Here is a 22,599-nt window from a genome sequence, read left to right as displayed (position 1 = left end):
GTCTGAAGTGAATGTTAAAGCCGTGCCCACTGCAAAGATGACTTGACTCTTAAAGGCGGATCCCAATGTGTCCATAACACAGAACCTGTAGCCACTTGAGCTGTCTGACATTACAGTGGCTATTTATGTTTCTATTTGAATAAACATGTACCCAGAGCTTAAAAGAAGCCATACAGAGTGTCGAAAAAACTGAATGAGGTATATATATTTTTCATTTTGTTACTGCCACTCCAGAGTCTACTTGGCTGCAAATAAACAATTTTGCAACAGTTTAAACTGAGTAATCTGGAAGAGATGGATATAGGGTAGGACTGGGGAACTTAAACGTTTCCTCCCAAATGCGCTGGTTGCCTAACAGAGCACACTCACTGCTGGCGGTCCGGGACAAAGCAGGAGGGCCAGCATGAGCAAGATATTTCTTAGAAATTGCACGCTTTCTATTCAGAAATTAGTATATGTTTTATCTTCTGTGTCATAGCTTAGCTGTGTTCACAGTGATATAAAATTAATATAGCATATTTTATCTTACTTGACTATGTTTCCCCAAATCTTGCAATAAAAATTCAAGTCCCCGAAAGATAGGCCATGAACATCCCGGATCTGTGTCTTCCTGTGCCCTCTGGCCACTGTCACCTCTCCCCACTTTGAGCAGCTTGGGTTTACAGCTTGGGTTTAACGAGTGTGGGGCTCGTTATGAACATCAAAGGAACTTTCTAAGGCTACAAGTTTCCCATGGAAGAATGTGACAAAGTTTGTCCTCACGTTTTTGGAAGAGAAGATTAAAAATATGGGGACAGAGAAGTATTTAATATGGAATGGATAATAATGTTTATTACAGCTTCAGAATGGATGCGTGTAATTGCATTCCTAAGAATTCCTTGAGCTTTGTCCTCAACCCAAGACAGACCGTTAAAACTACCTGCCTAGTATTTCTGATTTAGCTTCATATTAGGCACCTTAATCCCCAAAGCGTTAAAGTGCAACTCGCCCTAACTGGATGTCTCCTCGATTTCTCCGGATCTGTTAACGGTACCAGCAGAGCCTGAGGTGCAGACCTGCAGCCACGTTTTTCGGCTCCCTCATCCGTCCTGCACCCCATGTTCTGTCAGGATCGAATCCCACAGACCCTGACTCCACAGATGGACTGCACCCCTTTCTTTTCCAACCGCCTCTGGGAAGTGGACCATTATTTCTTCTTTCCTGGACAGATCACTTCTTAATTTGTATTTCAGCTTCCTCGTTCACCCTGCTACCATTTCTCCTTCCCATAACTGCCATTTTCATCTTTCTAAAGCCCAGATCAGAGCAAGTCCTTCCTCACAAAGAAACAAACAAAACAAAATACAACAAAAAAAGCCTTAGCAGCTTTAGTAGCAGATTAGGTAAAAATTGTTCCCTAGGGTGCAAGCCCTTTGCTCTCTGGTTTCTCAGTTACCTCCTCTGTCCGTTCTTGTCTCCCACAGACCCCATGTTACAGTGAATTTGGACTTCCTGTTTCTTGAGCACGCCACGCCTTAGCCAGCCTCCACGCCTATTTCTCCTCATACAATTTCTACCTGCCATTTCTGCTGCCTTGAGTTACATATGACATGGGTTTCTTTGAAGTTCAGTGGGGCTATCTCTCAGGTGTTCCCTCCGGTTGTTCATTTTCTATACTGGTCTCTGCTCCGACTCAGATATAGTGTTTGATAATTTTTTATTAAAGCAAAATTGAATTTTTTAAAATCCAGTTTTCATCATTCATTCAAAGAAAATTTATTGAATGCATACTATATACCAATCACTGCAAGAAAATTTATTGAATGCCTAACATATACCAGGTCCCTTCTTGGAGCTGGGAATACAAATCCAATAAGTGGTCTGTCACGGAACACAGGATGATCCCCACCATGTGTTCCATGTATGTCCCAGAAAGCAAGAATCTGTGTTCTGCCACTTTATGACCAGTCAACCCTTTGCTCTATGTATACCAGGAATGCAATCTTGTCTTGGAGATCGGCCACAGGAAAGGGCTTGTCCCAGGTGTAACACTTACTAGCCACAGAGTTTTACGGATACACTAGCGGAAAGAACATTGTTATCATGTATAGACTCTGGGGAGCGTGTGAGGCCTGAAGGCAAGATGCTTTCAGGAGACCAGGAGGCAGCATGTCCATCAGTAGCAAAATGCTCATGTGGCCATTGTGTGGTAATGCTTGTGGGGTGGAGTGCAGGGTTATTGGGAAGCTTGACATAAACAAATATAATTTATCCAGCCTGAATTAAAGGGGGAGAGGACAGCTTGGACACTTCCTCAAGGACCATCCACCAAGTTCAAGTAGATTGTATTAAAATTCCTCAGCATTGAAATCTGGCAATCATTTTTCTGAACACAATTTATGAGATATCTCCCATGTAACCATAGTTGCACATAGACTAAGGGAGTAGTACCAAATAGTTGGTAAAGAAAACATGACATCTCAAAGTCTTTTCCCCCTAAATGTTGACACCTATAGCAATCACAATAATTAGCAATTAAAGAGCTAAAGAAAATATCCAGGGTTGTTATGTTGCAACTTCTTCCCATTATCAGCAAATGTTTTGATGATTCCATGTTATATGTTGGAATTCTAAGCATAGGAAGAAGTATCAACTTAAGGAATCTGCTCTCAGTTGCCATAGAGAACATACTAGAAAGAACAGGTTTTCTAATGCTCCAAATGACACAGTGTGATAAGACTTCTTTTCAGTGCTTGGGATTACATAACTTTGGTTGGTTGCACTGATGCTTAATTTAGATCTGGGTTTTACAATATTTTGTCACCGATGCCTGGTGGGTTAATTCCCACTTCCACCTCCTTTGTACTAACATAACAGCTTATCGCTCTCAGGACCGAAAATATATATACAGTATGATCCTCTATTTTTGGCTACCTGAAGAATTAACAGAAAAAAAACCCACTAAAATATCTATCCCCTAAAAGGCACCAAAGAATCTAAAAGTGAAGATTGTTAAATATTTTTCTCTTTGAATTTATAGTCTTGATACTTTTACCCCCAAAACTTAGGATGTAATGAGATATTTATCCCATACCAGGTTGCTACAATTGAGCCACATCACTGCTAAAATTTGCCCCCTAATCATTGAGGCTAAATTCTTTATCACTATTTTGTATCTTGTACAAATACTACTGAAATATTACTGAAAAAGACCAGTTTTCCTTAGACTCTATTCAGGGTAAAGCCGGAGTTTGTTCCCCATTGCAGTAATAAAAACAGTTAAGTCTCACCTTTGATGCCTGATGTACATTACCGAGCTGCAACATTCATCTACATAAATGAAATGACTGAATTATGATTTTCCATGTTCTGAGAATCTTCTGTAATTTTAGGAATATCAGCTAAGAGTATTGAGTTCTACGTAAGCATCACAACAGTACAAATATGCAGGAGAAATTTATAATGTATTATATCCAATTATGTCAGCAGGCTATGAATCATATCCAATTATCAAGATGCATAAGTGCATTTTATGTGATGCTCCAACATCATTAATTTTGTGCTTAGCATAAGCTGCTCAAATGGTATGATTTCAGTAATTTCTAGCATCGATAACATAGCATCAATATAAATTCAAAGTAAATTGGAAAAATGAACATCTTCATCTTGTATGTCTGTGAAAAGGCATTTACCAAACACAGGAGCACATTGAAGCAACACTTGCTTTTGGAAAAAAGAATCTGGAATGTACCACAGAGAACCTAAGTAATAGGAATCAGGACCCAAGGCAGGAAAGTCCCAGACAGACCAGCCAAAGCATCTTCACAGGGTCTGCACAGGCAGGCACTGAAGTAAAACGAATGTAATTGTTTTAAATATGAAAATCAAGAAGCTGACATTCCCATCTCCCAACAAACTGAACTGACAAAGTTCAACCCTCACCATCAATTGCATATTTATCTTCACATTTATAAAATGGATTCCTTACCTGTTTGGAAAATCTCAGTTTAGCATATATTTAAAGCAATTAGAACTCTAAAAGTTTTTGCTACAACTAGTTATACAGCATGGATTTTAATTTAAAATGTTTGATTTCCCATTTAATTAAAAAATAGCGGAACCTCTACATAGCTGCACAGAATATTATGTTTAATTATATCTCAATCTTGAATTCAAATAATTAAAATTACAAAAATAATTCTTGGAAACTTACCTCAAAGTCAAGGTCTGAATATCGTGATTTTCTTCTCTGTTAGGTATTTTTTAAAAAGAAGAAAAACCAATAAAGTTATGCTTAGTTATTCAAATAAAATGAAAACCATTATTTTCAATAAAATAATCCTGCTTCTTTGTGTTACAAATATTTCCTTCATATAAGAAAATGTGAAGAGTTTTGCGATTTCAACCCTTCCATACACATTATTCCATTTTTACTTTGAACTTCCTTTAAAATCTAAGAACATAAAAATACAGCATATTTCTCATCTCGACCTCTTAATTCTAATTTTTCAGTAAGGAAAAATTTTTCTATGAAAATTCACACAAAAAAATTCAGTCTTGAAGAAGACTTTAGATCTACTATACAAAACTACTTTATAGACACAAGGGACCAAAAGCCGCTTAGGAAAAATCACCTAGCCATCTCCAGACCTCCCCCTAACCAACCTCCAGCCTTCAGTCCTACCCAATTCCACCTGGCCCTCTGTCTAAGCCCCAAATTCCTATCTAAGTCTCACCCACAAATTTCTTCTATGACAGGAAAGTCCTTCTGATTGCTGGTCCTTGGGAACCGAAGTATTTATTCCAAGTTAGTAAAACAACAAGTAGTGCACACCCCTAAAGGGTAGATGTGGATATAAATATCTCCCAGCGCTCCTCTACGGCCCTGACTGGTAAACAGTTGCTGAATCTACTTACAGATAAATATGCAGTGATAAAATCGGGAACAAAGACAAAAATGAAATTACCGTGATAATATGAGTGGAGGCAAGGTACTCTTAGCATCTGCTCTAAGAGGTGGTTGGATAGTTAGAATGACTGGGTGTGAGAAGGAGGGATCTGATAAATGTATTGAGTCCTCCAAATTTTTAGAGAACAAAGTAAGTTTTCAATATAGGGTTTTTTTTTTTTAATTTGGGGCTTTTTTTTTGAAAAGTGGGTATGAAACACAGGGAAAATTAATAAATATTAAAAGCCACTAATATTCAGGCACTTGGAAAAAATATGTAAACCTTTGGACAAACTTCTTCTTCCTCTTCTTCTCTCCCAATACCTATAGTCTTAAGTTCAATAACCTGACAGGGAATCATATCCAAGATAGGCGCGAGATTCTTATAGCTGTTGAACATTAGGAGACACAGCAAAGCACTAATGCAGTTTTTTTTGGAAAATATGACTAAATTTCTGCAGCTAGAGCTAAAATTGCTACTGTGAAACCAGAACCTCCCTGTGTAACCAGCTCCCCAAAGCAGGTTTCAGTAGATGGAAGGGGTATGCCAAAAGAAAGATTTTGTTTTAAAAAAAAGTTAAAATGTTCTGAAATAGTTTGATTTTGGTGTAGCTCCTCCAGACTGAGAATCCAGTCTTCACATGCAATCAAGGAAAGCGCTGGGAAGATTGCTTTGCGAAATGGAAGGAAGCTCAGCATGTTGATCCAGCTTTGCTCTCGTCCCCAGCAACAGCCTAGTGGGGCCCAGCCGAGCCCAGCCCACTTAGTCCTGGTGACATCCTGGAAGGAGGAGAGTGTGTGGGCAGGCACTTAACCTGGCCCTGCTTTGCCATCTCCCTGCCACCCTTGCTGTATGAGAACCGGGCTCCAGCGTGCTGCAGCATGCTTTGCAATACGCTAGACTAAGTGTTACTGTTTCCATTCTGCTCCTGGATGCTTCGCCTTCTTGGCACTGTGACTCAGCAGGACATTTTTGTAAGTATACATTAAGCAAAATTCTTTCCTAATAGAGCAAAATTCAAGCATAGAAACACTTGGTTTTAAGCAATTATTATAGAACATTAGTCATGAGCTTTGTGTTCCATTTGAAAATTAAATAGTGAAATCTTATGAAAAAGGTTCAGTCAGCCGGCAGAGGCAGAGGCCCTTCTGTCGTACGCACTGAGGGCTTCTCTGTTGCCAAAGGTTATAACAGCCATATGTTGCCCTGTTTGCTTCTGAGTGCAAGGCTCTGTTGCCTAAGAACTTGAAATAATGATGGATACATGCCACTAAGGCTCCAGATTTTAGGAGCAAAACCAAAAGATGGGAACCTGGAAGAACACCAGAGACAGACTCTTCTTATGAGAGCAGATGCCACCTATGTTGATGTGAAATACGGAAAAGAAAATGGATATGCTCCTACAAATAAATGTCTCTCTCGTCTATGTAACTGTATTAAAATTAAATTCTAACATAGAGTATAGCAGAACTAGCAGCCTTGGAGGGTCCAACTGAGAAATGACCAGATGAAGCAGATTTCAATCAAAAGAGCCTCAAGAGAGTTCGGGGTGGATGGGGAGGGGAGCTGGGAAATAAAGCATTGAAGACGTAAAAATCAGAGAGTGGGGGAAAATGTGGTAGATTTTTAAAGTCCAAGGGAGGAAAAAATTTGGTGTACTATTATTCATATCCCCACAATACTGACCAAGTGTTCCAACCTTTTATAGTTTATAAAGTGCTATCACATTTGAACACACTAATTGTCCTGTGGGATGGCCAGGAAAGTATTATTTATTACCCTCATTTTATGAATGAGGAAAACTGAGGAGGAGAGCAGTTAAAATAACTTGCCTACTTCACCTGGATTTTAAGCAAATCAGCTGGGGCTCACATTCAGGTCTTCTGACTCCAGACCCTGTGTTTTCTCCACTGTCTCGGTAACTGCTCAGTGGTACAAGTGGTGATGTTTTACAGCGAAGGTACCTGTAATATTTTGCTGATTGTTACTAGAACTCAGCAAGAATAACATTAGAGGACCCAGTCAATCCAAGGCTGGCAGCAGTGGGACTGAGATGCTTTCTAAGCATAAAGCCAGGTCAAACACATTAACTTTTACCTACCAATTATATTTTAGAGAAAAAAGTATCAATATGGTACATATTTGAGAGAAAAATCTGATGGTAATATATAATAACACACAGCAGTAGACTTCTCCACCTCCAAGATGTGTCTGCCACTGCAAATCTACTCTATCTTAAAGAAGTATCAGGCACTGGGAAATCTGTGGTGTAATGGAAGAACCAGAACATTAAATTCCATGAATTCTTCCTCACTAAAACTCTCATCATCTCTCCATCTGTTTTCACCCTTGGTATACATGCAGTATGTTGAAAAGTCTTTCAAAGCATTGATGTTTGTAGAAACTGTGACTTACGTGTCTATTCAAATGTCCCTCTGAGCTCTCTGGAATGTATTGTAAGGTATGAAAGTATTAGAAATAATGGTTACATATTTAAAAAACAAGAATCAACTAAGAAAGGAGACCCAGTTTTTCTGATAAGCTGCCAATTGAAGAAATGCTACATATAAATTTAAAACAAGCCAGGATGGTGTTGAAATAATTTATGAAGATATAAATTCCTCTCTCTACATATCCCCAACTTCCCAAATAACTTCATACAAATCATCCTTTTTGTCACAGTAAGTGATGTTTCTCCTATGCTCATTCCTTTTCTTAATTTCCCACTTAATACAATGCCCCAACTTGTATTCTGTCCTCAACATTCCACTGAAATTCTTCCTGTCAAGGTCTCTGATGAGCTCTATCTGGTCACTTTCCAAGGTCAATTTTCTATCCTCATCTTACTGGTCTCTCGGAAGCTTTTGAAAGTTAATCACTTTCTCATTAAAACACTCCTCATCTCTCAGCTTTTCTTTTTTTCCCTCTCTTCTTTCTTGTAGCTCTTTATCAGGTGTCCTTTGCTGATTGTTTGTTGTCTCCTTGCCTTGTAAATATTGAGTTCCTGAGTTCTCGTTTCTCATATTCTCTCCTTGATGAAATAATTCATTCCCATGGTTTTAAATATCATTATTTAAGTTCCAAAAGTGCTTTTCTTCTTCATGTTTTTCCCATCACAGAAAATGTTGGATGTCTAGTTGGTCAAGCCAGAGACTGAGAAGCCACCCTTCACTCCTTCTTGTCTCTCATCCTGCATGTCAAACCCACCAGCATAGTGCTATCTGTTCTACCTACAAAATCCATCTTCATCTGCCACTCTTCTCCTCCACTTTCATCTCTATAGTCAAAGGCATTCTTATCTTTTGTCTGGATTACTTCAGTAGCCTAACTGACCTCCAGTTTTCTGCTCCACCTCCTCTCCTACTACCATTGGATCCTAATTCTTTCTCTTTGAAACCCTCAAAGGGATAGATGGATGGATGGAGAAATGACCATGACAAGCTCCTGCTTCACAGTCCTTGTTTGCTTCCAATGTTTTACAAAGTCCTGCAAAAGCTGATCTCTTTTTCCCATTCCAACTTCATCTTAAGGAGCTCACTCCTTGCTATACAGGTCTTGTCATCCTATGAGACTACTCCAAGCTCTTCCTACCTCAGGACCTCCGCCCTTGCAGTTGCTTTTGCCTGAAATGTCCCCTCACCCTCCAGCTCCTCACAAGCTACGTTCCTTCTTAAATTCATCTTTCACCCACACAGCACTTCTGAAGGCTCCCCAGACCACGTTATCTGAAGATGTCTCTCCCTACCACTCCATGGTTATGCCCCAACACAGCACAGTCTTTTATTCATTGGTTAACAGTTAATTAGGTCTCTCTTCCACAGGGTTTATTCACCACAGGGGCAGGATCCACGTCTGTCTTGAGCACTTTCACATCCCAGCATCTAGCAGAGGGCCTACACACCAGTAGACGTTCACAAAATTATTGATGCATAATAGGAGGAGCTGTGCTATGGCAGCCAAACAAATCCAGAAATATGTGACTTATTTCTTTTATTGTTTTTCTCAGGAATACTCCAGGAGAATTTGGATAAGCAGGTGGACTAAATGCACAAAGAAATCATTATGAATGGATCAATCGACAGCCAAGAGAATCAAGACAGTTTAGAAAAATGCAGGCTTACCATTAATAGAAGGGAAACATTCCTTAGGATGATTTATGAGTAAGAAAATGCACGAAGGGATGAGGCTATTCAGAGGAATACTTGGCAAGCATGTGCATAGAGGCATCTCTCCATATCTAAGTCTCGTAGAACGATGACTAATTTCTCAAAGGGACTACTTCATTGTTTGTGTCACTGCAAAGTAGGCTGGACAAGACACTAGAAGATTCAGAGCAAGGAATAAATTCCACTGACTAATAAACAGCAACACGACTGCCATTAAAAGTTTCTATTACAGAGTGAGCAATGAACCCACTCAAGGAGAAAGCTTTGATACCAAATCCATTCAAAATATCTGTGGAAATGAAACCTGAGAATAACTAATTTTGAAAATGACCCTTACTCAAGTTGATCTTGTTTATATGCCTGCATAAAAGGCAAAATTCCCTAATCCAGGAGCAAGAACAAAGCACTAAAGAAGGACGGGGCTTCCTTTCACCCCTGCTGCAGGAGAAGATGATGCTCCTGCACAATGCTCAGCTCTGCAACGGCTTCTGCGAGTGACAGTCTCCATGTTCCCACGTGAGGCCATAACATTTGTCTAATATCCTGAATATCCATTTACTGGAGCATTCAATTCAAGCTTCTTCACAGATATTCAAGACATAATGGTAATGAGATCAAAACCCCACCTTACGTCTGAAGTGCTCCTTGCAATTTTCAAAGGGTCTTCACGTACATTACCTAATTTGATCCTCACAGTAGCGATAAGTGAGGCACCCGTGATGTGAGATTATCGCTAAAATGTTTCACTTTTAAAAACCATTATGCTGAGAGCTCTATAATTCATGTCCAGAGGAAAACTGATGTATAAAAATTTAACCTAGAAAGGTGTCCCTTTCCGCCCACTTATAAATTGAGAGAGACTGATCTGAGCATGTTTTGAGAAACACAGTTAAGCTTATACCTAAATGTTTAGAAAGGCTAGAGTAGCCAAACTTTGTTTCTGAAAAAAATAATTTTGTAATTTACTATCTAACTCTGATTGGTTATTAAAGTTTCTTTTTTATTAATAGGAAAAATTAAGGCAAGATTTGTCAGGAGAACAGAAACCACTTACTGTATTTACATTTGAGCAAATTGTTTCACAGGAATTCAAGTGATAGAGGAGCTAAGAAGCCACGTTAAGAGACCATGAGGTGACTCAGGGACTAGCAGGAGAAGAAGAGACTGTCCTGCCCCTCAGCCCAGGCTGGATGGCAAGGGAGATGGCACAGTGACCTCAGCCCAGGGTGTGAGGCACGTGGCAGAGGCTGGAAGCGCTACAGACCTATAGCTAAGGAGACACAAGCTGCTGCCCAAAGCAGAAAGAGTGGAAGGAACATCCTGGGCCTCTCCTCCCCAACCTCCAGTCTCTCACCAGTGTTTCCGAGGGGCCCATCTTCTCACCCAGCAAGAAGCCAATGACGCAGGAACTTGTATGAACCCTGAGTAATCAGGGGAAAAGGGTGACGAGTGGATCATGTGGCAAACAGGCCCTGGACATGCACACAAGTTGGGAAGACTTCTCAGAGAGGAAAGGCTTACTATTTAGATCTAACAGCCTCAAGCTGTTGAATCAATGCCAGTGTTCCAGTGAGTCAAAACAAATGCTCTCTTACTACAATGATATACCTATAATTTTTCAAAAAATAAATAGAAGCACAATCCAAGATTTGAACTATATTTCCTAGTCCTCAGTGGCTTGAGAACTATGATACCTCTTTTTCCCCACTTGCTCCCTAGCGCCTATGTTTTTTTGCTTTATATACACATCATGCACGTGACGCATTTTGCTCACTAACTGGATGACTGAAGTGCTGACGCCAATTGCATTCTTCTTAACCTTAAGCCAAGCAATTTGAGGACATCTAGGATTGGAGCCATTGTGAGAAATTCTATCAGATTAATACTGCAATTACTCCATAATTGTGGAAATCTAAAATCTTCAGAATTGCTTAACAAGTCCATTCTGGGAATGGATACAGTTTGGAAGATGGGAGATAACAGAAAGGAAGAAACAAGGTAGGATTAGGCAGGGAGAAAATCTGGGTGTGCTTTAATGCCAGGAAACTTCATGCATTTATTAAACTTTTTACACTCAGAACTTGGGGGTGAACTGAACAAACTCCCCTGGAGGTTGGAGCCTTTTCTGCCAGCACTGCCCTCCGGGCCGGGGAACCTCCCTTTTTCTTTGTTGCCTTCTGTTTATTTGAATAAATACTACCACCCACTCACCCACTCTTGGGCTTTCTTTTTTTCTCCTTCAAGTCTTGCTTTTCCTCGCCTGCTCGCCTCCTCCCGAGAACTGCATTCTCTGCCACAGAAAAGCTAACAGCTTTCACCTTCTTTGCTTTCTCCCTCCCCACTCCCTTTGAGCACTGTGTGGACACCCACTCCTCTCTCTGGAGCAGAGCCAACTTCCTGCACCAACATGAACATCTTTGCTTGCATCCTTGGAAGGATCCTGAGCACCTGGCCATCCTCTGCTGCCTGGTCACAGCGGCTGTAAACTCCCTTCTCACTCAGAGAGCAGAAGGCTCCAATGGTTCTACAGCTCCAGCCTCATGGCACCCACATGTTCACTCACTTTCATCTTCACATTGTCTTCTAAGACTCAGGACACGTCCTGGCTACTGCTGACCCCCACTCTGTGTAGATGCTCCAGTTGTGTCTGCTGTCAGAATATCATCTCCCCCAGTGGTTGACCCAGCAGGTGCAGTCTACCAGAGCTGACAGCTCTACCTGACAGTGCATCATGCTGCTCAGAAAGAAAGCCATGCCACTGACTTTATCTTCATGGGCCACAGTCCTATCTTCAAAATCTGCTAGTTGTATACACCTAGACTTCATCCATTTCATGTCTCTATTCACCATAAGACCAAGTGTCTGTCAAGGGTTAAATCAACTGTAAATTACTCTCATGCTAATGTTCAGGCACATTACTGCCTCTTTTAGACACTAGTGCTCAGGACAGAAAGATTCTATTCCTAGCTTTGCTAAGCACTTGCTCTGTAACCTTGAACAAATGACTTTACTTCGAGGATTATAACAACTTATCCATTGCACAGAGGTGTTGTGAAGATTAATTAATTCATGTTTTTAAGGTGATTTGAGAATCTGCTAATGAAAGATGCTATATAAATGCTAATTTTTATTATTCATTTCCACATCTATATATTCTCTTTCAGATGTCTCCTAAAATGGTCACCCTAAGCAATTACTATTAAACTCTTTTTAAAGAATGAAAATGAGGAACTGAATTTTCATTCTGAATCCTGAATTTTCTTCCTTTTCAAGATGTAAGCCTTGTGATCTCTCAGTCATTTAAATGCAGATCTTTTGGCTGAATGACAGTTATATATGATGCTTATAGTTAATAATAAGGATACGGAGATTTGGAAAAATTGCAAATTGAACAAAGCAGCACTTGGAAATGCAGTCCATTGTTCGAGCACACACAGCCTGTGCAGTATCACACCCAGAAAGGTTTCTAGGCTTTGTACGTAAAGCATTTTTATAACAGGCAAAATATTTTAACGCAATTCCATTCTAACTACTTTAGCACATTTGAAAGAGCCATTCTATTCAGAAGACTCCATACAGTCACTACGAGTTTTCCAGTAGTGCCTCAGAATTATGATAACTTATCATGTTATATTATTACATGTACATTCACTGAATGTCCTACAAACCTTTGCAATTTTGCATAAACATCAGGTAGTTTGTGCTCATGTGGTCTCTACTGTGGAGGACCTGCTATCTCTGGGATGTGCAAGTTAGAAGAAGAGAAACACGGCTATGCTGCTAATTCAGAAGGATGGAATGCTTTTGTGTGGAGGGAGCTCCAGCCACTCTGGAGTGAACTTGGCCTCATTGACTCTATCCCTTTGGTCCTGAGGAATGATTCTCCTCAGAAACCCTCTTCTGTTTAAGATTGATCTAGAATTTAGGAATTTATTGTGGATCCCATCAACATTCCCATTTTGTTCTAGAATTTCCTCGATCCAGTTGGAAAAATCTCAAAATTACAGCACTCACCAAGGTAATCTAACCTCTCAGGATCTCTCTTCATTTTGACCTAGTGGAAGACATGACTTTGTGGGGAGAAGAGAGGGACAATGCCTCCGGGCACTTCTGGACACTAGAACATACGATTATTAGCATACTTCTGATGGAAAGGGTATGCAACCAATTATAGTGTCTTTCTCTAAATAGTGTCTTATGAAATAATCTATTATACTAAAACAATTACCAATACATATAAAGAATACAAGTATTGCATTGTATACTAAACATATGCAATATATCCGCAGTGGGCTTACAGCAAAATTTCAAAGTAAAATGACATACAAAATAGTAACATGTATGTCAATAGAAAATAAGACATTATACTCCTTAGATCTTGCTTGGTTACTTGTGATGCAATATGAATGATATTGATAGCTGTTGACTACCCTCTCCTTCAATTTATGGGTAGAAAAGAAGCTGAGAGGAGTTTGCTCTCTTACAAAAGCCTCAGAGTCCTGATTCTTAACCTGCTCAGTTTACACCCCTCCTGAGAATTCACAATTTAAGACCAAAAATTTTAGTCGTCATCATTTTGTAAAAGCTAAGAGAAAACATTTACTCTGAAAGATATTGATATAATGTAATAATAGAGTTTATAATCAGTGTAATGGTAGAACCCATAGAAATATTCCGACTTTGTTATTTCTAACAGCTGCCCTCACGTAGAAAACCTAGAGCTTGGGTTAAGTTTGTAATGCCATCCAGAAACTGCTTTAACCACCACAAGAACCTCTGGTACCTGAGAAACATCAGGAGCATCTTCTGTTTTGTTCTTTATGAATGCTCACTTGGTTGCCATTATGACAGAATTATTATTGTAAAAAGACAATTATCTTTTTAAATATAGAGGGCTCCTTTTTAAAAACATGACCTTGAGAAAGGGGATTCTTATGTGCTACTGCAAAAACCTATGTCCAGAATCTTAATCCTAACCCGCCAAAAATTCTTGTATGACACATAAATGCAAAAGCTAGCGTGACTCTTCCCCCTCAATCCAGTGTCACGTGAATCAATCTATTCGTATATATATTTCAAATTTCAAGGGAAGGTTTATTCTATTGCTTACCTCTAATGAACTCATTGATATCGTTGATCCGGTTTCACTTCTTGATAGTCCTGCATTATCATCCAGCTCAGAGGCCATGAAATTCTTCACAGCGGTGCGAGGCTCAAAGGGCAAATTCTGCATATGCTCCTGGGGTGCCAGATGCTGATCTAAGTTCATATTGAACTGGTCCATTACAGGGGGATTCATGTTGAATTCAGGGTTCACTTTGTAGTGCAATAGCCTTTCATGTGGCAAGGTTTCCATGCCAATATTCATTTTGCTTTCCTCTTTCATTGATGGCTGGGTATTTACAGAACTTCTGGGCATCACAATATAGTCACTTTCCATCATTCTTTCTTGAGGATGGACTATGTCCATATCAGCCCCTCTCAAGTTGTCATCTGTACATAAGTACACAGTTCTTCGCAATTCACTGTTCTCTTTTTTCAAACATTGATTGCCCAGCTCATTCATACTCATGGGCATGTGCAGACCTGTGGGTTGCTGGATGATGACTTTGGAAATGACGTTTCCAGGTAATGTTGAATAGCTTAGCCCTTCAGGGTTAGTTCCCTTTTCTTCTTCATCATCATTCAGAGAAATCCTAGAGAGTGTTCCTGTTATTGTTGCTGCTCGGCAAGGACCAATATCCTTATGAAGAACTGTGAATTAAAATACAAAAATTCATAAAAGAAAGCTAATACGTTTTTACTTTTCATTTGTATATTCTGTTGTCTCTCTGCTAAACAAATTCCTTAAAATAACAAAAAAATAATATTTTGAAAAATTACATATCTATTTGTTTGTACGTGGTCCAGATTACTCAATCACTCTTTATTGATTCTGATATGCTCTCATTGATCTCACGGAGCCCATAGCTAAAACATATATGAAAGTTGATTAATGGACTTTCAAAAATCTCATGCCCTATCCTTAAATAACTCTGCATACCTTTTCAGGGGAAAGGCATATTACAAGAGAAGTTTTATCCATCAACTTACTGTAAAGAGTTTTAAGAATTATGGACATATTCACATAAAGTTGATGTTTTCTTAAACGCTTTTCCCCTTAAGTATGTTACAAGTTCTTTTCATTAAAATACTTTTTGAAAGAGGTAATTAATGAGAGTTTCATCCTACTGCATCAGAAATATCTCCAAAAATTATGCATGTTGAGAGTTAATGAGCATTTATCTATGACGTCCATATGGTCAAGGTAGATACAGGGTTCAAAAGTGTTTATTATCTTCAGTTCCACGTAGGAAAAGAGAGGAATTTTTTTTCAAGATCAATCCATATGCTCAAACGCCCTTGAGGGGGTATTAAAATTGCCAACTGACGTTAAGCAGAAAAAAAGTCTGGCCATCTGAAACCTCCCTTCTATTTTAAGCCTGAAAAATAATGACTTAGAAAAATTAAAGATGCCTGATAACTTGTAGTAAGAGAGGAGACAAAATGAAAGCATAAACCAAACCAAACCAAACAAACCAATGAAAGATTAGAATTCTTCATTGAAATACATTTGTTGTTTCTTTTTTTTCCTCTATATGAGAACAAAGCCATATTTTATGGGTGATAGAGAAAGAATGACTCAAAGCATGCTTAGTTGTGAACAACTGTTGGTTTTGAGGCAGGAGAGAATGAAATTCTGAAGAAACAGTCTTGGTAATTTTGGTCTTGAAAGCACAGAGAACAGGACTCAGTGCAAGTTAGTCAACATGGGCACCTACTGCTGCTCTGTCTACAAAGCAGAGTGACCAGCAGCACAGAAAACTACAAAACACTTGGTTTATTGCCTTCTCGCGAAAAATTTCAGCTATGTTGAATTTACCCATTATTATCCAATTTTCAAATAGCATCATAATTATTATGCATTAAACACAGGTTAAAAAATTGAAGATTCTGAACGTCTTTCCCTATTACAGAGAAGAGAAGCCTTCAAAATTATTTTAAAACGTGCATCATTCATGTAGTATCTTTTATCTTCAGAGATACTGAATTTAATTAATGTATTAGGTCTCTTTATTTTAGATACCAAAAATCATGTTAAATCTACATCTACATATTTTTCATTAATCCGTAATTTGGTTGTGACTTTTTGTATCTAACTATTATATAAAAAAGTAGAATGATTCAGTTTTTAAAAAGTTATTTCCAAACCTTTTAAAATAATAGATAGGTAATGAATTATGGTTTCCAGGAACAATTTAGATGAAAACATTAAGGGACAAAGTAAGTTAAATTAATGGATTTAGTGATTCTAAACAAAAAATATCCCCAAATTCAGGGAAGAATATTTTTAATCCTTAACTTACATCCTTAAAAACTTAAATCCTTACTTAAATTAATCCAAAATTTATATAGCAGCACAATTCAAAGACGAGTTATGGGAACCTATCATATTGCACTAAGGACAAATAAATAATTTTATACTTTTATGAGTATATCGTAAACTATAAAGAAAATCTTGGTACTGAATGTTGACTTCATAATCTGCATTTGTAGGATACATTTAGTTTTGCGTAAGTGTCATGTGATTTATAGATATACTCAGCACATTTTTGTCAAATGATACAGCCTTCTTTACTGAAAATTTGTATATCTTAAATATTTGGGGAAAGATAATTTTTCTTATGAAGTAATATCTACTCTATACAAGAGATGTCTCTGCCTCTTAGACTTGCTTAAAATGGATATCCAAAGCTTGAATATCCAACACAAACAAATCCACACCACCTACACATACAAACGTGACGTTGAAGTCATGGGACTCTCGAGAGAAATTAATCAAGTTGTGAAAGGGGAAATGCAAACAAAAACAAAACAAAAAGCATCTGAATATTTGGCATAATCAGACATACACTCCTCCCTGTGGGAAAGTGAATTTCAACCAAACTTAGAGAAAGATTATTCAAAGTCCATGAAATGAGACTTTAAAATTGAATATACCTCAACGTGGACAGAAATCTCTAGAAAAAAATCAGAGGCAAGCTCTTGATGAATTCAGCTTAAAGGGCACAGCCAGAAAACAGAAACATGAAACATTTTTTTTCTAATAAAACAACATTCTTGGCCTGTATTAGGAATACTAAATCCCAGAATGCAGTGAAGTCTGGGAAAAAATGGGTCATTTAACAAAAGAGAACAAGATGGATACTGAAGGGGAGCGACCAGAGGCTGGGGAGCACGGTCTCATACCGTGGACCTCCAGTTTCAGCCTGCATCACAATTACCTGGATGGCGTGTGCAAACACTGACTACTGCACCCCCTCCCACAGCAGTCTGGGGTGGGCCCTGAAAGTCTGAATCTCTAACAGTTCCAGGTGATACTAACAAGCCGGTCTGGAGACCACACTTTGACAAGCACTGGTTTAATGTCAACAGCCGTTAAAGAAAATACAAGACTGTCTGCTCCTGTTTTGCTTCTCCATCAGGGAGAACCATAAAGAGCACAACAAACAAGGCTGAAAGGAAGCTAAACGGAAGATTAAAAAAATGGGAATTAAATGAACACCTAATTGTTTTAAATAAATTCAGGCTTCTGCACCCAAACAAATCAGATTCCACCTTGGAACGCAGAGGTGGAACCTGGCACCATGGCAAGTGGTCTTTGAGAAATGATGGAAAGTGCGTGAGCAAGGGAAAATATTTTACCAATTTTCCAAAGAGGGAAATGGTAGGCTTTGGAAACAAACACTAGTAAGATGTGCCTTAGCAATAATTTGTTAGACATTAAACAGGACAGGGTGGTTCCTAACACCCGCCCTCTGCAGGTCCGCTGTGGGTTGTCACGTCACGACAGTGACTGTAGTGCTCTGTAGGACCACACTCGATGTGGCATACTCTGACTGAATTCAGGAATGAGAATGTGAGATTACTCTCTCATATTCTTCTGATTATGACAACTCTGCAATCTCAGACTCTGCATAGATGTTTAACGGTTATGAGTTGAATCTTAAAACTACACTTAAAGGGAGTCTGCATGGGGTGGGGGCCCTTCTGCACAGAGCAGGGTTCCAAACTCAGTCTCATTCCATTTAACTCCTTTATTGACAGTTTGGGTGAAGACTTAGAAGGTATTCTTATCAAACTTTCAATGGCCAAACAGTTCCAAATGGATAGAATCCTAATCTGAAACTGGTAGGATAATAGTAAATAAATATAAATGCAAAGGCCAGATTTTTGTTCAAGGGAAAAGAACCTAGAACCGTTCCATAATCGCAGACTGGGAGAGCCCTGACAGATACTATAAAATGTTAGGGATTTTAGACGACAACAAGTTGACTGTAGTATCGTACCAGTGGCTATGAGATCAGATGGAGATGTAGACAGCATTTATATAAGGAAAGAGCCAACTGTGATAAATAAATGCTGGATAAGTTTGTATACATTTGGACATCATAATTTAAAATTATTGACAAATTGGAGGCTACATGGCACACCATGCCTGCCTGGGAGAATGATATGAGGAATGTACAAGGAAGCATGGTTTGTCGAGTCTGGAGGAAAGACTTGAATGGGGCTAAATAATATTTGCTTTCAAATATTTGGATATTTAGATAAAGTAGATATCTACCCTAATTCTAGAAGGCAGCGCTAAAGCCAATGAATAAAAGGTGAAATAAGGTCTATTTTGTCCCAGTATAAAGGAACATTTTCAACAACTGGAATTATTCAAAAAATGAAACATATAGATTCCTTTAAAACTCTTGAGTCATCTGCTTTTGGTGAGATTCAGCCACAGGCTGGAGGACAACCATCAGGGACGCTGCGATCGGCTCCTGGACTCTAAGGCAGGATGTACCGCCTGGTTTCTCCTGGTCCCCTCTAAAAGTGTAACAACAACAACAGCAGCTGTGATACACACACACACACACACACACACACACACAAATGGTATATCATCCTTACAACAACCCATATTCCATAAATGATGAAACTGAGGCACAGAGAGGCTAAGTTGACTGCCTTACACCTGACAACTAGTAATCGGTGGAACCAGTAATTGGTGGGATAGAAGGCTTAGGTCTCAAGTCAATGCTCTTTGGCTGCCATGGTGTTCCCAATGAACCATTTTTAGGTTGTCTCATTCCTCATTCATTCTCTCTCTCTCATTCCCTCCCTCTCTCCACATTCAGCTATTACAATGCTTCCATTTGAAAGATTTTATTTATTCATCTACATGAATATGTGATGTGGAAAACCATGGCATTTTCTTTAAAATCAAAACCCATAAAAACGATTTAATATCTCTAATGATTATAGTTTCAAAATTCAAATATTCTTACCTGATCGACAAGCAATATCTACATCCTTTTCAAAGTCTGTCTGTAACAAGAAATAATAAGGCATAGAATCATCGTTTAATGAAGACCTCAAGTGACTTTCACTAACCAGACTACCTGAAGTTTACAGATATCTGACTAGGCAGTGCCAGGGTATTGTCTTGTGCAAAGGAAGTTTCTCAAGGAATAATCAAATTGTTCTCAAGAGCATTTCCTAGAGACCAAATGTTGAATAAAATTAATGGAAATGGCATACAATTTTAATAAGGCAATACAATACCCCTTTGTCATCTTCAGCCAGTAGATTAACACCATGTATAAAAGGACAGAATTTTAAGGCAATTTCTTAAACCATAATAAAAAGATTAGCATGCTCATTATTATGAAGATAAATAAGTGTCTTTTTTGCTTATATTTTCAAGCTTGCACTTTGAATATATTGTTTGTAATGTAATATCTTATAATATGGTTTAGTCAAACCCTCACTGTCAAACCAGGCTCTTCTAATGATCCATTTTCACTCAAACGTGACAAAAGGCTTTCAGGTTTAGGAATTAAAATTGAAGATTAAACAATACTAATCTGGCCTAGAACCTGCTAGAGTTTAGTTCCATCTTCATATTTTCCCCAAACTTTTATTTTAAACAAATTAGTTTATTTTTTTAAATGGTAAAATTAAATTAGCCTCTCTTAATCAATATTTTGAATTCAAGATATTGGTATTTATCTATTTGTTTTGAATAAAGAGTTAATTATTCCTTTCAGGTCTTAATTACTAATATATCCTTTAGACTGTTTTTATGTTGCCTAATCCAAAAATAATAAATAAAATATATTGTAAAAAGAATCTCTATTTAAGCCCTGATTTTCATGACATAGTTCCACTCTTATCCCATTTCTAAAATATATCAAAGTGGTTATATGTAAAATACCCCTTAATCCCAACGACAGTCAGAGCTCACGTGCAATAACCGAACTTTCACCAGAAGCCTGGCTACCCCTACGCTTAGGGCCATGTTCTCATCTTAGGCTGCACATTGGAACCATCAATGCCTGGGTCCTACCCCAGAGATGCTGATTTCATTAGTCTGGAGTATGGCTCCTCTGATGATCCTAATGTCCAACCAAGGCTAAGAACCACTGGCTTTAAGACTCGAAGTGCAGGTCCATAGTGTTCTGATCTGTGAACAAACATGATCCCATGGACAAATTGTTCTTGCTAATTCTGTGCAAGGATGAGCACATTCTGGGGTGTTGCAGAGCAGCCCCACACTCAACACACCAGGGGGCCACTAACAGATCCCAGACTCCTAAAGCAATCTTGACAGAATAGTTATCTGGTACCAGAGTTCTAAGCCTGCTAACGAACTAAAGTCAAGTCACCCAAAACAGAACGTTGATACTATCTTACTAACAAGAATATTTGTTTACACCCTTGAGAAATCATGACTTTATCCAAGCCCAAAGGGAAAATAAAAGCTCACCATAATTTGAGCATGCCCATTAGGGAAAGAACTTGAAGAATCGGCATTGATTGGGTCCTGACAGTTTCTCAATCGACATCTAAACGCATCCTGAACCTGCGAAAAAAATGACAAACATTAATTTTCTTCTCTCTTGGTAATGACTAGATACTGTCTATCTTGGCAATCAACAGACAAAGTGGTTACCCTTGTTTTGATGATCTAATAGCCATTTTGTTTACTTCTTAATACACAAACTGGTGTACCTGGACTTTGCTGTAGGCCAGGGAATTTTATCACTTGCCATAATCCATAGAGGGAAGTGCCAGGAATTCCTCAGCTATCAAAATGCTTATGCCTGGCCCACACCAATAACTCTCGCCAGAGGGCAGATTTATTTCCACTGTTACAAACAATAAGTGTGTCTTTCAGAGTGGATTTACTATTTGGTATGGGATAACCTTCATAACAGCTTTAAACATTGTGAAAGATGAGATGATTCAATGATCGTTCAACTACGATTGATCTGGGACTTTCCTTTGACATCTCGTGTAAGGCAAAACATTGGGGAGACTGTTTCTTGTCTCCCTTCCAGTACCGTGTGCCCTGATGTAAAAATAAAACACAATGAAACAAAAATTTTAAAAAATGGCTCTGTTTCTGGTTGATTGTCTTTGGAAGAAAAGAAATAAAAGGTCACTTAGCAAAGCCAAACTTCCTTAATATCCTTCACAACTGGATTCCGAGTAAAGAACAAACATATCACAAGGAAATCTGAAGAACCTTAAATCCTTTACTAAACAAGTGAATAAACACGAATAGACAAATAGCAAACACAGAAATCTGTCTATAGTTATTCTGCTCATATTGAGCATCAGTACATCCCATCCACTTCCTATGGCTCATTGGGCTCCTAAAAAGTTGTTGACAGACACTGTCACAAGTAGCTTATCTCAGTCAATGGCAAGGTCATTTTACTAATATTTTGTTTTTCTGCCTTCACATTATTGGTATTTCCCTTGTTGCTTATTATCACCTGTTTTACTGGGCTAATAGACAAAGCTCTTGCCTCCTTTACCAAAGCACCACTGTAGCAATGACCGAGGTAAACACAAGATCTTCACCTTTGAAAAGCACTGGAATAAAATATCTGGTTACTGCTGTGTTGTGAGACACTTGCGGTATATGTGTTGGCCAGAAAAAAAACAGCCTATGCAGTTGTTCTCGGCTCCTCTCATCCATTTCACAAGTCATCAGCAGCCTCCTTCCAAAATGGCAAGATTTGGAAAGTGACATGGGCTTTAGCCACCACCAGGCAACTGGCAACCAGCTCAATGCTGAGACCTCCGTCCGCCTCTATTTCTCCACCTGAGGGTCCAATCCCGGTGAAGCGACTCCTACAGCTGTGAATTAAGGGAGTGGGGATGGACTCAGGGCTCTCTGATCTCTCTTCCATTCTCTAATTCTAATATTTCTAAATCTGGGGTTTCCTGGAAGACAAGAATGAGGAGTTGCGTGATATAACCAAGCCAGGTAATTTCTCATTTCATCCTTCAAACACGTCAGTAAAAGTACAGGCTCAGTGAAAGCTAGTCTGATCATCTTTTCCTGAACAACTGAGGAAACATTTAGAACTAAGGCATCCAGCTCCTCCCTGGCAAGACAC

The 22,599-nt window shown here is 38.8% G+C and overlaps 1 protein-coding gene across 8 annotated transcripts in view; it reads right to left on the bottom strand.

Moving 5' to 3' along the window:
• The window catches only part of ADGRB3 (adhesion G protein-coupled receptor B3), a 644,987-nt gene that overhangs the window by 12,467 nt on the left and 609,921 nt on the right, over window positions 1-22,599 (bottom strand). For all 8 annotated transcript variants that reach the window (XM_070584837.1, XM_070584838.1, XM_070584839.1 and 5 more), the window contains 4 exons: window positions 20,955-21,050; window positions 19,474-19,513; window positions 14,205-14,848; window positions 4,193-4,228 (listed from right to left, as the gene is read on the bottom strand). In XM_070584837.1, the coding sequence (XP_070440938.1) occupies window positions 4,193-4,228; window positions 14,205-14,848; window positions 19,474-19,513; window positions 20,955-21,050 (816 nt within the window). The remainder of the gene's footprint in view (window positions 1-4,192; window positions 4,229-14,204; window positions 14,849-19,473; window positions 19,514-20,954; window positions 21,051-22,599) is intronic.

Source organism: Equus przewalskii, chromosome 19 (assembly GCF_037783145.1).
Source record: "Equus przewalskii isolate Varuska chromosome 19, EquPr2, whole genome shotgun sequence".
Classification (NCBI taxonomy): domain Eukaryota; kingdom Metazoa; phylum Chordata; class Mammalia; order Perissodactyla; family Equidae; genus Equus; species Equus przewalskii.
This window is presented reverse-complemented; position numbering and strand designations above follow the sequence as displayed.